Below are 17,638 nucleotides of genomic sequence, written 5' to 3' on the forward strand. Positions count from 1 at the left end.
CTTCAGACCAGAGGTCTAGCCCCAAATGTTTACATCAGAGAGAGAGCCCCGCCAAAGTTACCCAAGCCATGGTGTTAATTAGTCATGTGTTTTTACCCCTTTTTCCCTTTCATGCAATATTTGCTCACATTCTCTCTCTTCATCATGTGTCTTACTTTTAGGTGATTTGTAATATTTTTTAAACTAAATATATATATATATATATATGTATGTATATATAGGGTATAAAGGTGGGTTTCTTTTTTTTAATTCTTTTAAATGTCTATAAACATGAAAGATGTGTGTATGTGCATTTGTGTATATATCTCTTAGGGATATGTGTTTACACATACATATGCGTGTATTACTTGTCAAAAAATGACTGGTTTTATTTCTGTTTCAGTAATTTTTTAATAGCTCTGCTTCAGCCCATTTTCTTGTGCTTCATCCTGTCTCCTTTCTGTGGTTCTTATTTTTTTTTTTTTACCTCCATTTACTTTCTCTCTCATTGTACTTACTAATCCACATACTTCAGTATTTTTCCTTTATATATATATATATATATATATATATATATATATATATATAGGGAGAATTCACAAAAAAACAAACAAAAAGACGAAGACAGGTGGTGTAGAAAACAAACAGATGTATTAGTATAACGCTCGGGAATTGAGAAAGTCTTTAACGTTTCGAGCCTATGCTCTTCTTCAGAAAGGAACACAGAAAGAAACAAGCAGACAAAAAAATGTGTGTAGTGGTCAGCGATCTATCATGGCAAATGATATATGTATGTATATATATATATATATATATATATATATATGCATACACACATACACTATACCCTCTTTTTTTTCATTCTTAATCAAATTCTGCCTCCATCCCTTTTTCTTAATTTCCCTACATCTATTCCACCACAGTCCCCCATACACACTTCGATACCATACACAAATTTCCTTCTCTCATTCTTTCTATCTCTCATTCACTCTCTACACCTCTATTACATTACTTCATCAGCTCCCTCATCTCTATTCTAGGGTTTTATCTTTCTTCATCCACCTCTCCTTTCTTATTCATGCTATCTTTTCCTCTCTTACTTTTTTCTTAGTCTCTCTCTCTCTTTCTTTCTCCATATTCGTGACTGCCTGTCTCACAAACTGCTGACTACCCTCCTTTCCTGTCTCTTTATCTATCTTATCTACCCCTCTCTGTAATACTTTCTTCCTTTCTCTCTCTCTAACTCTCTCACCACTACTTCTGTCTTTGCTATCCAGCATGACAGGAAAGGGAAAACTAACCGACAGGAAGTTAAAATACGACTTAGTATTTTGTATATTAAGATGAATGACTATATTGGCTAGATTACCAGATGTTGTTATACACCACTGGCCATAATGTATTACCTCACATTGTTACAGCCTTTCAATGATGTCACCCCACTGGTTAAGTGAGCAGACTGATATTCCCCCTAAATGGAATGTCAGTCCAGCACAGAGCTGCCCATCTACAGCTGAGTTGACTGGGGCAACATGAAATGAAGGGTTTTGCTCAAGAACTGAAACCATGACCTTGCAACTGTGGGTGCAATACCTCAACCAGTAGGCCACACCACACACCTTCAGCATGTGTGTGTGTGTGTGTGTGAAAGTGAGAGTGTATCAGTAAAGCAATTTCTAATTTGTCTCTAAATAGGCGTAGGAGTGGCTGTGTGGTAAGTAGCTTGCTTACCAACCACATGGTTCCAGGTTCAGTCCGACTGCGTGGCACCTTGGGCAAATGTCTTCTACTATAGCCTCGGACCGACCAAAGCCTTGTGAGTGGATTTGGTAGACGGAAACTGAAAGAAGCCCATCGTACATATATGTATATATATATATGTATATATATATATATATGTATGTGTGTGTGTGTATATGTTTTTGTGTTTGTGTTTGTCCCCCCAACATTGCTTGACAACCGATGGTGGTGTGTTTACGTCCCCGTAACTTGGCGGTTCAGCAAAAGAGACCGATAGAATAAGTACTAGGCTTACAAAGAATAAGTCCTGGGGTTGATTAGCCCGACTAAAAGGCGGTGCTCCAGCATGGCCACAGTCAAGTAACTGAAACAAGTAAAAGAGTAAATAAGGAAATCTGTGGTGAGGTTTACTACAATAATGTCTTAGAAGCTAGCAGATTTAGAGGTAAAGTAACATACACCCACAATACCCTACAGTCCCAAACCAAAGGAAGGTAACAATTCCAGATCTTTCTCTGGTTGACATCCTCTCTTGACACAACATTTTGGGAAAAATTGGGGTCTCTATGATCGTTGACACCTTTCTTAGTAATCAATTGATTAATACTTCCTTGTTAATCTTAAATGTTTAATAATTATCTGTTGGGGAATCTTAGATTAAATAACAGGACTAACTTGAATGTTTTATCACACACACACACACCTTTCTCCTACCCCCACTCCAAAATAGAAACTGAGGTCCACGGTAAATTTAGGAACACCAACATATACCACAAAATCTGTAAGTTGAGTCAGATATGGTGACATTTCAATAGTATGATGGAAATAAATTCTAGTTGCTGGGGAGGGTAGAGTTATCAACGAAAAATATATGGAGGCAGTGCTCTAGTAAGGTTACAGTCCAATGGCTGAAGTCTGTAAACAAATATACTTTGGTTCCTAAATTACTATAGTAGTGGTGTGTGGAGGCGCAATGGCCCAGTGGTTAGGGCAGCGGACTCGCAGTCATAGGATCGCGGTTTCGATTCCCAGACCGGGCATTGTGAGTGTTTATTGAGCGAAAACACCTAAAGCTCCACGAGGCTCCGGCAGAGGATGGTGGCGAACCCTGCTGTACTCTTTCACCACAACTTTCTCTCACTCTTACTTCCTGTTTCTGTTGTGCCTGTAATTCAAAGGGTCAGACTTGTCACACTGTGTCACGCTGATTATCCCCGAGAACTACGTTAAGGGTACACATGTGTCTGTGGAGTGCTCACCCACTTGCATGTTAATTTCACGAGCAGGCTGTTCCGTAGATCGGATCAACTGGAACCCTCGACGTCGTAAGCGACTGAGTGCCAACAACAATAGTAGTCTACATATCATTTGATGTCTGCTTTGCCATGCTGATATGGGTTGGACAGATCTATTCCAGTACATCATTTTTTTTTTTCCATGATTTTTTCCAGTTGGAAACTCTTCCTTGTAGCAACCACTGCACAGCATGGACTGGGTACATTATACCGTGCTGCCAGACCTAGAGGTTATCTGCTGGGACCAAAACCCCTGGTCCACTTTGTAGTTTATAAGATTTTATTCAAAGTTACTGCTCTCCTGGATCAGCTGCCTTCGCTGCGGCTTCTATAACCCTCATCCCCTCCATGCAGTTAACACAGACCCCTTTTTGCTTGCTGTCGGTGTTGTTCATAGTACCCAACTTCTTACATTATGGCTGAGAAGCCCTGTCTCCAAGATGTTGGGAATACATTGAAATTGTCATGGCCAAATTTACTTACTATCACCAATCACTTTATTTCATGGATCGTGCTAATAAAAGTACAAAGTTTTTCTGCTAGGACTAAAGTGTCCCTGCACATGTATATTCCAAGTTCAAAAGAAGTTATGTCTGGCTATTTAAAATAAGTCTGAAAACAAAGAGCCATAAGTAAAAGCAAAGTATATTTTGTCAGACTAAAAGTAGGGAGTCATTAGACAACCAAGCTGAATATTTCGCAGTGTTTGTTCCAACTTTGCACTCCAAGTTTCAATCCTGCTTAGGTCAACTTGAGGGTTGATAGGTTGGTAGGTTGGCAGAATTGTTAGAACATTAGGCAGGGTGTCTAACCAATATCTGTTCCAGTTCTGATCATTCTGAGTTCAAATCTCACCTCTTGTTACCAGAAAATCTTTTGTCAGGAGCTGCAGCTGAACAATGATATCAGCAACAGAATAAAAACAATGTAGAGCAGCAACAACATTTGAAACTTAAGTCTTTTGCACTAAGTGGAAAATCAGCTGCCACCACATACTCACACATCTATACACACATGTATAAGTATATATATAGAGATGCTTTGTATAAGTGTAGTAGTTGGCATGTGTATGCATTCAAGTTATTTGTTTTTGTTTTTATTTAAAACCTTTTAATCCTTACCTGAGACCACCTGGTTGTATGATAGAAATTTCCTGTTTTAAAGGAAATCGTTATGATAACCTTCCATCAAAATTACATGTTAATTTATATTCCAAACACCATCTTAATAATGACAAAGTTATTTTACTAAATTCTTCATTATTTTGAAAATTAATTGAAACAAAGGCTGTATATGTCTATAGAAATATGCAGCAATGAAGAGGTTAATGAGAAGATAAAATTGAGTTTGCTACATCCATGTAATTCTTCTTTATTTATCATGGTATTGGACAAATTTAAAGCCATCTTAGTTTTCTTTAAACATGGCTATTTGTCCATCACCTTTTAACTCCCCACTGCTCCAACTCACTGATGTGAGTTACCCTGACCTAGTCACTCTGTGGCCCACACAGTTACATGATCAGTCAGTATCCAGTGCTGTGTAGGACATTCAAAGTGGAAATGTTCTGTGGTGGAGGTTCTGTTGACAGGAAATTAAACAATGGTGTACAAAAGAGACCGATAGAATAAGTACTAGGCTTACAAAGAATAAGTCCTGGGGGTCTAGTTTCTTTGACTAAAAAAAATTTCTTTAAGGTGGTGCTCCAGCATGGCTGCAGTCAAATGACTGAAACAAATAAAAGAAAAAATATCTGAGGCCTTGAATGGTTTGAACTAGCTGACACCTTGCAATATTCTGTTCCATTTTTGGTTGAGCCAGATATGCTGGCCCTGTGAGGCCCTAACTATAATTGAAATGATACCTGTAGGTAATTAACATATGTGGTGCCAGTGAATCCAATATCCCAGTCTTTGGAAATGTTGTCTCCTAATAACTATAATAATAGTTCTTTCTAATTTTGGCACAAGGCCAGCAATTTTAGGGGAGAGGAAATCAGTTACATTCATTTCCAGAACTTGGACTGGTATTTTATTTTATTGACCCCCTAAAAGGATGAAAGGAAAAGATATCCTCAGCAAAATTTGAACTCAGAACATAAAGTGCTGGAAGAAATGCCACTAAACATTTTTGTCTGCCCCCCCCCCCACCTTAGCAATAACAACAACAGTAATAATAATTTCTGACATAGGCACAAAGCCAAAAGTTGGGAGGAGAGGTTAGTCTATTAAGCCACCCCCAATGCTCGACCGGTACTTTATTTTATTGACCCTAAAGGATGGAAGGCAAAATTGACTTTGGTAAGGTTTAAAATCAGAACATGAAAAGCAGGAACAAACATCATAAGTTTTGAGATTCTCTCAGTTTTGCCATTGAACTGTCATATATTTGTTTTTTCTTTTCATTGTCCAATCTTCGATTGATCTTTTTATTTACGTATATTTGGTCTTATCATTTTAGGCCAGCTCCACAGATACTTTATTGTTGAGTTTATCCTTATGCTGGTACTTAATTTGGGGTGGAACACCCCAAGCAGGTACTTTAATCATAAGGTGCTTCTCACTGCAAGAATATTGTCATTGAGTTCTGCTCCATGCAGGTACTCTGTTGTCAAGTTCTACCTCTAACATATTCTATTGTCAAAATCTGCCTTATGCAGGTACTCTATTGTCAAAATCTCCCTCATGCAGATACCTTGCTGTAAAGGTCAACCCTCTATTGGTATCTAACATTTACTATTGATGATCTGTAAGGCCGAGTCTACAAACGACGGTCTATTTTTGCACCATTTGTCTCTTTGGCAATGCTCCTCTTACCAATCCTCAATGACTACATGTCTTGCGTTGGGAAAAGTGGATTGCTTAATAACTCTATATTTTTATATTTTGTCGAGTAACAAATCAAGCACTTAATTCTACTTGTTGAGTGATTATTAATATTAATTATTATTATTGAGTAGCATCTAGTCAGCTAAGCCCCGCTGTGAACAAGCCTTTATCAGAGAGACCACAAGTCATGCATATCAAATATATAGTAGCCATCAGTTTTCGGCTGTGGCCATTACAACTTTATTGCCGAGGAAGAAGAAGAGGGGACATTTTAAATTCTGAGATTTAAGGGACTTCAAGCATGAAGCCCTGGAGAATTTGTTGAACAATTTACATGCTACATCAAACAAGTCGATCGATGTGGTTGAAGTTGTATTCAACAGCTCATGTGGTTCCTGGTTAAAGTCACAGAACTAGTGGGGGTCAGGTGGTCCCTCACTGGTTCTACTTTTTAAGGGAGACGTTAGGGTGAGTGTCAGGGATGTCACCTGACCATGGACAATGTTTATAAGCTGTAACTATCCAACCCCTACTTGTATTGAGATTAAGAGTCCTATGTATGCATCATGCATGTGTGTGTATGTATATATATATATATATATATATATATATATATATATATATATTAAGATTTATGTTTTACCGATATGATATATATACACACACACAAATATGTATGTGTATATATATATATATAAACATTTTTTTCCAAGTTGTTTGGATAAGTTGTGTATAAATTGTAACTTGAAAAGAAACTAACAAAAGCAACTATCGTTGGTTTACACAAAAATATTTCAATGGGTTTTTTTTTTTTGGCCTTTTTTTTTTTTATAATTTTATTTTTTTGCCTTTTCCACATTGAATTTGCAGTTTGGCTGGTAAATTTGCTGTAAAAAAATTGTCTCATTTCATGCAAAAAAAAGAAAGAAAAAGGAAAGGAAAAATATACCTCTTGTAAATAAATGATTTCTTTTTTTGACCAAATATTCAGAACTTCTGGGAAGTTTTAGTTGGTACCGGTGGGAGCAACAGAATTGTAATGCAATTGTTAAAAAACAAAAAACAAAAAAAAATCAAACATGTTTAAACAATAAAAAACACATTGTCAATTCATGATGTATATAATAAAGATGTGGACAGATGATTATTATTATTATTATTATTAATACTACAACTACTGCTACTACCACCATTTTCTTTTCCCTTTCTGGAAAATCATTAAAAAAATAAAAACATTAGAAAAATGTCTTTTTATGATTTTTTTTTCTTTCTTTTTTTATTATTTTACTGGTTTCCATTGTTGGGCTGCAACCATCTTGAAGGGTTTCAGTAATATTCTTTAGTTTGCTTTCAAAGGTCACCATTTTCAGTGGAGATTGTAAGTCAATTACATCAACCCTGGTACTCAACCTGTACTTGCTTTATCAACCCCCAAAAAGATGACAGGCAAAGTCAACTTCAGTGGAATTTAACCCTTTAGCATTCAGATTACTGTCGAATGTAATGCTTATTTATTTATTTATATTGCTTTGAATTAATCCTACATTATCTTATAGCTTTAAGCTTTTAATAATGTAATTGCTTATTTTTTGAATGACATTGTAGGATAGGTGTGAGGCCAGATCTGGCTATTTTAAACATAAAATAGGTAGAATATTGGCTGGTTTAAATGCTAAAGGGTTAAACTCAGAATGTTGAGTCAGATGAAATGCCACTAAGCATTTTGCCCTGCATGCTTACCACCTTAATGTAATATTATTTACATTTATTAATGTAATATTATTTATATTACCTCTAGTATTTATTTGGTCCTCATTTCAGATAACTATTTCATCATCATTGTTTAATGATTTTTACCTTTGGAAATGGGCTGTGCGTGAGAAGACCCGGCAAGCCAAGTAAGATCGTTGCCAGTGCCCCTGGACTGGTTCTTGTGCGGGTGGCACATGAGATGCACCATTTTGAGCGTGGCCGTTGCCAGTACCGCCTGACTGGCTCCTGTAGGATTTTCGAGCGAGATCGTTGCCAGTGCCCCTGGACTGGCTTGTGCGGGTGGCACATAAAAGACACCATTTCGAGCGTGGCCGTTTTCGTGCGGGTGACACGTAAAAGCACCCACTACACTCTCTGAGTGGTTGGCGTTAGGAAGGGCATCCAGCTGTAGAAACTCTGCCAAATCAGACTGGAGCCTGGTGTTGCCATCCGGTTTCACCAGTCCTCAGTCAAATCGTCCAACCCATGCTAGCATGGAAAGCGGACGTTAAACGATGATGATGATGATGATGATGATCCAATGACAATAGGATAAAAAGTGTAATGGGTGCTTTTGTTTGCCACTGGCACATGTCAGTTGTGTGACCCTGATATCTACCATGACTACGATTTCACTTGACTTGATGGGTCTTCTTCTCAAGCACAGCATTGAAAACAATTAAGATCTGAGAGAGGAAGGCCTTCCCTCAAGGAAATATATAATGCAGTGCAGCAAAATAAAACAAGGGTCCAACTACAGAGAAGCATAACACAGGCCAGAGTTGAGAACAGTGAAGAGAAGTTGATGGTTTATACTTCCTAGGCAGCAAAGGGCTTAAGTGGTTATGTTGTAGAGAATAAGTACTGAGATTTATTATAATTGTTGTATAAAGTACGTTGAAAGAGTTCACCCATCCTAAATAAAGCAAGAAACAAAATTGAACGTGACTTTTGAACTTTAGCACTGTAGACTATTGTTGAGACTGTACAACATTCTACATTTATATAAAAGAGCCTCCAAGATTGTTGTGAATGATAAGATTAATGTTCCGCAAGAATTAGTTGACAGCTGCAGCGAAAATGTGAAAAATGAACTGCAGAGAGGAAGTTGATTTAGGTAGTTGTCATTTCTCATTTGAAAACATCTTCATAAAATTCTGGCAAAATGCTGTTTTTTATCCAATGACAATAACACTTAACTGAATGTCTTGACGGAAGTAATCTACAGAAATTTGGCAAATGAGGAATCTGAAAATACAATCTTTTGTGATTCAACAATGTTAAGATAGGTAATTGCTTCTTGTATTGGCACAGATCCACTAACTTCTGGAGTAGTAGTGTAGTAGCAACAACAACAGTAATCATCATCATCATCATCATCATTTAACGTCCGCTTTCCATGCTAGCATGGGTTGGACGACTTGACTGAGGACTGGTGAAACCGGATGGCAACACCAGGCTCCAATCTAAATTTGGCAGAGTTTCTACAGCTGGATGCCCTTCCTAACGCCAACCACTCAGAGAGTGTAGGTGCTTTTACGTGTCACCTGCACGAAGGCCAGTCAGGCGATACTGGCAACGGCCACGCTCGAAATGGTGTCTTTTATGTGCCACCCACACAAGCCAGTCCAGGGGCACTGGCAACGATCTCGCTCGAAAATCCTACGAAGGCCAGTCAGGCGGTACTGGCAACGGCCACGCTCAAAATGGTGCATCTTATGTGCCAGTCCAGGGGCACTGGCAACGATCTTACTTGGCTTGCCGGGTCTTCTCACGCACAGCACATTTCCAAAGGTCTCGGTCAGTAGTCATCGCCTCGGTGAGTAATATTCAGCTGAATCTACAACAGATTATTGCCTGATGTGTTTTTTATTGGTCCTGAAGGAATAAAAGATTAAACCTGTCTCAGCTGGATTCTACCAATTCTATTCATCATAAGGCTTTGATTGGTTCAAGGCTTTAACAGAAGACACCAGCCCAAGGTGCCATGCAGTGGAATTCAACTTGAAACCATATGGTTGGGAGGCAAACATTTTATCCACACAACCACTTGTAAAGTTAAAAGTTATTTTGAAACAAAAACAAAAAATATTGACTGTATTTGATATTTTTATACAAATTTTATTTTCTTTTAGGACAGTAAAGTACACAAAAACTAGTTAAGATACAGGAGTACCACAGCATGCACTGTACTCAAAAAGTCAATTACTTATCTTGATGCTACTAAACACTGGAAATTTCCACTTCTAGAGGGAACAAAACCCATTCATTCAAATTGACAGGAAAGAAAATACAGATTTGGAATGAACAACAGAAACCAAATACAGCATCAGCTGAGGTAAGGAGTAAGGCAATGAAAGAAATGTTGGGGTTCATTTTCTAAACTCTTACCTTTCAAGTCCATCTGAATGTGTTGACAAATCATATGGATGAAGATGGGAAGTTAGAAAAAGACTTCAAGTACAAGGCACACACATACTGTCTCTTTGACAGCAGCTTCATTATAAAATGTCAGAAAATCACGCACACAAAAAAAAAATTCATAAAAAACATGAAACCAGTGAAAGAGTCACTATACTGTCATTCAACCTAGTAGAAATAGCAGCCAAATTTCCCTCAAATTTGACCCTGCCGTCTCAAAAATGGAAGGGTTACTTTGGCTAATCTGGTCTAAGAGATATAATAGTTATGGATGGTAAATCTTTGATTATAGTCTGCTCTACATGAAGAAGAAAATTTCTTTTTAAGTCATCAAACCAGTGAGGGAGTCTCTATGTGGTCACGCAACATGCTAGAAATAGCAGCTAGATCTCTTAAATCCTTAAATCACATGCTGCCATCTTTAAAAAAGGACTCAGATAATGTATTCCTAGATGTCTTGGAGCAGATTATTCATGGCTTGATTATAGATCTGCTGAGTAAGGGCTAACTTTGGACAAAATAATGACAGTTGAAAATTAAAAAAAAAAAAATAATTAAATAAAGAATGAAAAAACACACGTATCCAGGTAAATGTCTGCCAATAACAATTAAAATTAAAATTTAAAAAAAAATTAATTAAATAAAGAATGAAAAAACACACGTGTCCAGGTAAATGTCTGCCAATAACAATTTTTACAGAAAGTAAACTGGAAAAAAAAAGATGAGATTACTCAGTCAAATGTGATGCTTATTTATTCATATTGAATAACTTGTGTGTTATCTTGTAGCTTCAAGATACTGATGATGTGATTGCTTATATTCAGAATATGGGATTGGTATGAGAGGTCGGATCTGGCCAGTTTGAGCATAAAACAGGCAAAATATTTGGGCTGGTTTAAATGCTAAAGATTTAATTGGTAAATCTTAACTTTGCTCTTGGCTTACAACTTTAGGTGTCTTTGTGGATTTTGATTTTTTTTTTGCTCTCTTACTTTTTCTAATTTTAACCTTTTTGGCTTTTACTACAACCTTCTTCTTTTTGGCTTTTTTCACTTTTTTAACCTTTTTACTTGGTCTCCTGTAGCCTCGAATCAAATCCAAACGTCCCTCTTCCAACATTAGTTTTTCCCAGTTCATCATTTGTACAGCATATTTCTCGCGTTCCAATCGAGCTTCTTCATTATAAATCTAAAGAAATAAAAATAAAAAGCTCCATCATGTTATAATGAAAAAAAAATTAACATCCTGAAATACAATATGAACACACATTAGTTCATCAATTGCTCTACTAATTAATAACAAGTGGCATTTTTTATGAAAATAGGCTGTTTACCTCTTTTTCTTCTTTTGGCAAATTTTTCCAGGTATTTGCTAATTGCTTTGAAAAGTCCTGAAGGAAGAAGAAAAAATGTTATAAAATCAAGTTAATTAAATTAATGAAGATCTTTGTTCCATAAGCACTGGAATGGTTGTGTGGTTGGGCACTTTGCATCTGAGTCATAATTTCAGGTTCACTTCTACTGCATGGCACCTTGGGCAAGTATCTTCTATTATATAGCCTCAAGCCAACTAATGCCTTGTAAGTAGATTTGGTATAAAAAACTGTGTTGAAGCCTCACACACACACACACATATTATATACACAACCATATATGCATATATATAAATATATATGTACACACACACACACACGTGTGTGTGTGTGTGTGTGTGTGTATATATATATATATATATATGTATTGCGGCATCCCATAAATAATGCAGTTTTTTCAATTGCATGAACTAAAAGTCGGAGGGGGATGGGATAAACTATCTGCATCAACTTGCTATAAAAGCAGGTGGTAATTTTACCTTCTGCTTATTCTTAGTGCAAGTTTTGAAGAGTGCAGTTCGATTTTAGCAGTTATTTTTCCAAAGCTGTAATGGAAGTGACAAAGGAGCATATTCGGCATATTTCGCTTTATGAGTTCAATAAAGGCAACAATGCAATAGAAAGTACAAAGAATATTAATACAGTATGTGGGGATCGGGACAATTTTACTTAACCTGACATGTCTCTCAGGCACAGCAAACCACCAAAAGTCTCAGTCCCCTGACATCCCCTCTGTGATGCCCAACATCTGAAGATCCTTTCTCACCACTTTGTCCCACATCTTCCTGGGTTTAATCCTTCCACAATTCCTGCTTGATGCAGCTATATATACGACAGGCTTCTTTGAGTTATAAGCTATAAGAATCAAAATATGAGGTGGGGCACTTAGTATGTGCACTCATCCTGCACCTCGTGTTAACTCTCTCTGTATCTCTCTTTTACTCTCCCTCAACAATCTAAAACATGATGAGATGAAGCAACTAACCAACCAACATTTATATTGGCTATAAAATGACAAAAAAAAAAAAAACTTACAATAAATGGAAGATTTCCACGTTCAACTTTTGATGCTTGGACAAAAATAGCATAGGAGTTCATTGGCCTTCGTGGCCTGCCATGTTTCCGCTCAGACTAGAAAGTTGAAAGCAAAAAGACGAAGGCAGTGTTAAAATATGTAAAAAAAATATTTTTAATATTACCCAGGAACCTCCACCTCAACTCCAAATAAGGTCTTACTCCCGAGAAGGCAGTGAGGGCTGTGATTAACACAGGTTTCTTTATAGTATCAAAAATGAGTTATAAACCTCTGCACCTGAATAGGAGGCTAGCACATTGCAGGTAATATTCCCCTGATGGTCTGAACTAAACTGAAGTGATCGCAGTTTTCTGATATCATTTCAATATTCTCAAACACCAAACAGTTCGTGTTTATACAGACACAACATGTCAGCATGAAGACCGTACCTCTTCTTGTATACATTGACTGATTCTTTAGAGACTCATCAATAACACTGTGTAACAAAACTTTTGCTTTTCTTTTGTCTTTGGTCAGTAAGTGTTATTTCTTATTTGCTTCTATCTAGAAATCAAAAGAAATCACTACTATTCTCTTCAAATTTTGGTTTTGTCACCTGGACATCAATGTTTTGAAACTGATCTATTTTCCATTACATTTCAGCTCTGAGTTGTTGAAGCAGAAATGATGCTATAGAAAATATTGTCAGTTACTTGACCGTAACCACTTGAGCATGTCTCTTAGCGCCTGACAATATGTACCTCTCTGATCATGAGCAGGTGTAGTGGGGGAACATCATAACGATGTGTTCAGAGGGATTCCTTGGGGTTTGAATAAATGTAACAAAAGCAAAGTTTGAAAGAAATATTAGCCATTTTTCACAGGTTCTAGGGGTAAGCAAATAGGAAATAACAGTCTGTGTGTGTGTATGTGTGTAAGTGCATGCATGGCTTTGTAGTTAAAACGTTTGCTTTCCAATTACACTGTTTTGTGTTCAGTCCCACCATATAACATCTTGGACAAATCTGACCTATGTAAGCATGGCAAGGTGGACATTAAAACAGTGATGACCTACACGGACACATTCACATGTAGAGATACATAGAACTATGTATGCACACATACACATATATAATACAGGTGCAGACAGACACAGTTTCTCTATGAATCAGAACCATTTTTCCCCACCGCTTTCCTCTATAGCCCATTACTCAGTTTTCAATCTCTTTGATTGCCAACTCCTTATGGATTACCCAAAGACTGACTTACAAAAAAAAAACGCCAGTGTACTGTGACCACGAACCCACACCAAAAAAACCTTGATAATCACCCAATCACACATTCAGACACCCTCCCTCAACAATACACCACTCATAGTATCCATACAATCCCTTAAACCTATCCAAGCATCAAGAAATACAATCAGCAACACAAAATTGTATGAAGCGACTATGCAAAACTTACCAGCTTCTTTTTCCTCTTTGCTCGATCCTCTTTCTTCTTGGAAACAGACTCCTTCAAAGCAGTCAGTTGTTCAGCAGATAAATCAGCTCTAAACTGAGCATATTGTTCCTTGTAGGCTTGCAACCGAGTTTGGGCCTGTTCTCTAAGAACCTGTGAAAGAATGGAACAGTGAAACAGTCACTGTTGTTGGTGATCTGTCTCTGATGAGAACTAAATAGGGGGCAATATTTGAGAGGGGTGAGAGATGGCTTTAAGCAAGGGAGAAGCAGAAGTGCCTTGCTATAGATTGATCTCATTGGAAATTTAACCTTATAAAGGCAAGAGAAAAGGATTAATAAAGATATAATCATTTTTTGTGTAGGGGTTCCCTGAAATGAAGAATGGATTTCATGGGTCCCCCAAGAATAAAATGGTTGGGAAATGTTGCCTAAAGGTAAGTCTGTTTTAATTGTACACAATATACATACCTGTTTTTCTGAATCTGGCAAGTTCTTGTATATCTGTGAAACTCTGCGAATAACTTCCTGTGAATCAATTCCTTTGGAGGAGGGGGATTAAAAAAGAAAAAAAAGGTATAAATAATATTACAAGGTGAAGTATGTAAAGGTGGAAAGAAACAAAATAGTCACCGCTGGAGTGTCCTAGATTATCAGTCTGTCCTTGGGCTAAACATTTGACTGAACCAATAAGGGAGCCTAACATATGGTTGTTTGACTTGCTGGAAATAATAAATTAGACCCTCCTATCTTGAAAGTGGAAGGACACATTGGGCAATGCAATTCCGGATATGCAAAAGAAAGGATGGTCATGAATGGAACCCCTTTGATCATAAAGGGGCTTCAATAAAGCTGACCTGAGTTAACCCTTTAGCATTCAGATTATTCCATCAAAGGTAATGCTTTGTTATTCACATCATTTTGAATTAGTCATGCATTACCTTGTAGCTTTGAGACTTCAATGATGTGGTCATTTTTAGATTGTAGGTAGGTGAGAGAAAAGCAGATTGAATATTTGGGTCGGATAAGGCCTGTTTAAATGCTAAAGGGTCATTTCTGTGTTCCTTTCTGTTGAAGAGCATAAGCTCAAAACGTAAAAGACTTTCTCACTTCCCGAGCGTTGAACTAATATATCTGTTGTTTACACACCTGTCTTCGTCTTGTTTTTTTGTAAATTCTCACTATATATATATATATATACGGAGGTGTCCTAGCATGACCACAGCTTTGAAGCTGAAACAATTTAAGGATTTTATATAATCATATATATATATGACACACTTCTTTCGGTTTCTGTCTACCAAATCCACTGACAAGTGGGACTGAACTTAGAACCATGTGGTTAGGAAGCAAGCTTCTTACCACACAGCCACGCCTGCACCATTGTTAATATTATAAAACAAAAATGAAAACCAGTGTCAAATTATGTCTGAATCCAAGGGGACTGGCAATGCTTACCAGGGTTGTTTTCAAGAACTGCTGGACGGTTTTTTAATGCAAATTCAAAGAATGCACTCATTGGTCTCTTTGGTGGTTTTGGTACATCGATATTGGAGTCTTCGCTTAAACGAGCCAGAGGTCTTTAAAAAAGTGAGAATATGATAAAATAATGAATAAGTGAAAACAAAAAGGAGACACAAACGTACAAAATGAAACATGTATGGACGACTTGTTCCGAAATACCTCCGAGTGGGAAACGGTTCTCAAAGATAACCCCAAATTGTTTTCCCCCAAAATTCCTATGTCCTCGGAATCTACATAGTCCGAGGTATATTTGTAAAGAATTTCATTAAAAAATATCCATTTTCTTGAAAGTTAAGACGAATTGGACTCCGGTGAATTTTCCGAAATTCTACCGAAGTCGTCTTTTAGGGGTCGATAAAATAAAGTACCAGTTTATGTAATCGACTAACACCTACCCTCAAGTATTGCTTTCTGGCCATATGCCTAAATTAGAGGCAATGATTGAGAGCAGAATCAGCAGAATCAGTAAAACGCCGAGCAAGATACATTTGACTAGTTATGTCTTGCAATGTTATGATTTTTGTCTTTAATCCAACAACGGTCAACTTTGATTTTAATCTTTCTGTGGTCGTTTAATTCGGCAGTCTCTCTTCAAGAATATGCAGCCTTGTTCCAATACAAAAACGGGGAAGAACGGCTGAGTTAATAAAGTACATATAAACAGTAGGTTGTCAGATAAATTCATTCGTTTCTGTTCACTCCAATGTTATTTGAATTCAAGACCCGGTGATTTCTAGTCAAAACATTGACAAGCTAGAATAACGTAGGCAAGAAGTTGTAAACAACGAAGGAGAAAATATGGTTAATGTTATTGACCGATTTGCTAAAACTGATGAAAAATAACGATTAAAATAAAGAAATTAGAACTTAACGAATTTATCTGACATCGCAATATTATACAACAATTTCATGAAATATAAATATATTCTAGAGTCGATCTGCGTAATAGAAGTCAAAAAATATAGTTTATTTCACTTTCAAGTTACATTATTAGACTTGTTATATTAAATTCCTCAAACATACACAAATATCAATAAGGAACTTATATCAGGTACGTTTGAGTAAATTATTCGGAATTTGAAAGAAAGACATCAATGATATAGTTAAATAACTTCAGCACATAAAAGAAAGATGGAAATATCTTAGGATAATGTTACAAAAATCAGTGCCACTAACCTCGAAAAACAGCTGAAGGTTAGTCTTGTTGACGAGCGGAGAGTACTGCATGCTGTAATTAATTTCAGCGCCATTGTTGTGGTTACTTACAAGGGAAACAACTTATATTTTAGTCAGCAAGCTGACAGAATGCTTAGCATTGTCGGACAAAATACATAGCGACCTTGATTCCGACTTTACGCTCTACGTTCAAATACGTCGGAGGTTGAATTTGTCTTTCGTTCTTTATGAGTTGCGAGGTTTCCCTCTTCCATATTTTGAAGAGGTCATAGGCCAACAGGTTTTGGGGTCTGATGATACACCATAAAGCTAAACCCTTTATGGACAGGAAACCTAAGGTAATCCCATAAACCGGCCTTTCCCATTTTTAATATATATTACTGTACATTTTAGAGTGTGCTTCTCCGGATTTATGTTTTCTACAAACGGTATATATATATATATATATAATGCAAGAGAGTTAGGGGTTGAGGATTCAACCCACTAAGGGATAGCTTCTATCCAATATACTGCTGGGAGGGTACCCAATTATTGTTACACTAGTGTTATACCAAGTGTAATAAATGGGAGCGGGTAAAGGGGGGGGGGTTGTTTTACTCTAAATTTATATATCCCCCAAAACAGCAACAACTTTATTTTTTTTAAAAAAAGCAACAAAAAGCTCTTCAAGATCTGTGTTCGGTTTCTTTCTCTGAAATTTTAAACAGTTCAACATATTGCTGATCACTGATGCATGTTCTCTCAGAGAGTGATACTGCAAACCCTATATGAGTGAACGTATGAAGAACGAAATAAGAATTTTGAAAGAAGAAGCTATAAAACTAGCTTTTAAACACTAAATGGCTGTGGGTGTTCACCAGAATAAAATAGTGAATCAAAGGAGTCGATTGATAAAAAAACGGTTGAGAACCACCAAGTCAAAAGATTATATCAACTAAAACCCTTTACCTCAAAACTATAAGCTGAGTCCCTCAATTTGACACTATTATATACTGTTTGTGTGTGAGAGAGAGCGGGAGATGAAGTGAGAGGAGAGAACGAGAGAGCGAGAGAGGGGAGAATAAGTGTAGGTATAA

At 37.0% G+C, this 17,638-nt stretch overlaps 1 protein-coding gene across 2 annotated transcripts; it reads right to left on the minus strand.

Moving 5' to 3' along the window:
* Positions 1 to 9,690: 9,690 nt before the first annotated feature.
* On the minus strand, positions 9,691 to 16,642 carry LOC106873366 (transcription factor A, mitochondrial). Of its 2 annotated transcripts, none has more exons than XM_014920696.3 (7): positions 16,563 to 16,642; positions 15,321 to 15,442; positions 14,334 to 14,404; positions 13,867 to 14,016; positions 12,423 to 12,518; positions 11,349 to 11,405; positions 9,691 to 11,203 (listed from the first exon to the last, which is right to left on the minus strand). In XM_014920696.3, exons 1-7 carry the CDS (start codon positions 16,634 to 16,636, stop codon positions 10,940 to 10,942), a joined length of 834 nt encoding a protein of 277 aa, XP_014776182.1. In that variant the 5' UTR covers positions 16,637 to 16,642; the 3' UTR covers positions 9,691 to 10,939. The 2 variants fall into 2 exon arrangements, with proteins under 2 accessions (XP_014776182.1, XP_014776183.1); XM_014920697.3 differs by lacking the exon at positions 16,563 to 16,642 and adding an exon at positions 15,782 to 15,875.
* Positions 16,643 to 17,638: the final 996 nt, after the last annotated feature.

Source organism: Octopus bimaculoides, chromosome 25, assembly GCF_046866305.1.
Source record: "Octopus bimaculoides isolate indiv1 chromosome 25, ASM4686630v1, whole genome shotgun sequence".
Taxonomy (NCBI): domain Eukaryota; kingdom Metazoa; phylum Mollusca; class Cephalopoda; order Octopoda; family Octopodidae; genus Octopus; species Octopus bimaculoides.

What these genes read in the sequence shown, in the direction of transcription:
- LOC106873366 (XM_014920696.3), bottom strand. Translation starts at nt 16,636, where the DNA reads ATGGCGCTGAAATTAATTACAGCATGCAGTACTCTCCGCTCGTCAACA. An exon ending in AGTTCTTGAAAACAACCCTG is followed by an intron (nt 14,405 to 15,320) that starts GTAAGCATTGCC and finishes CCTCCTCCAAAG; the next exon opens with GAATTGATTCACAGGAAGTT. An exon ending in TGCCAAAAGAAGAAAAAGAG is followed by an intron (nt 11,204 to 11,348) that starts GTAAACAGCCTA and finishes TTATTTCTTTAG; the next exon opens with ATTTATAATGAAGAAGCTCG.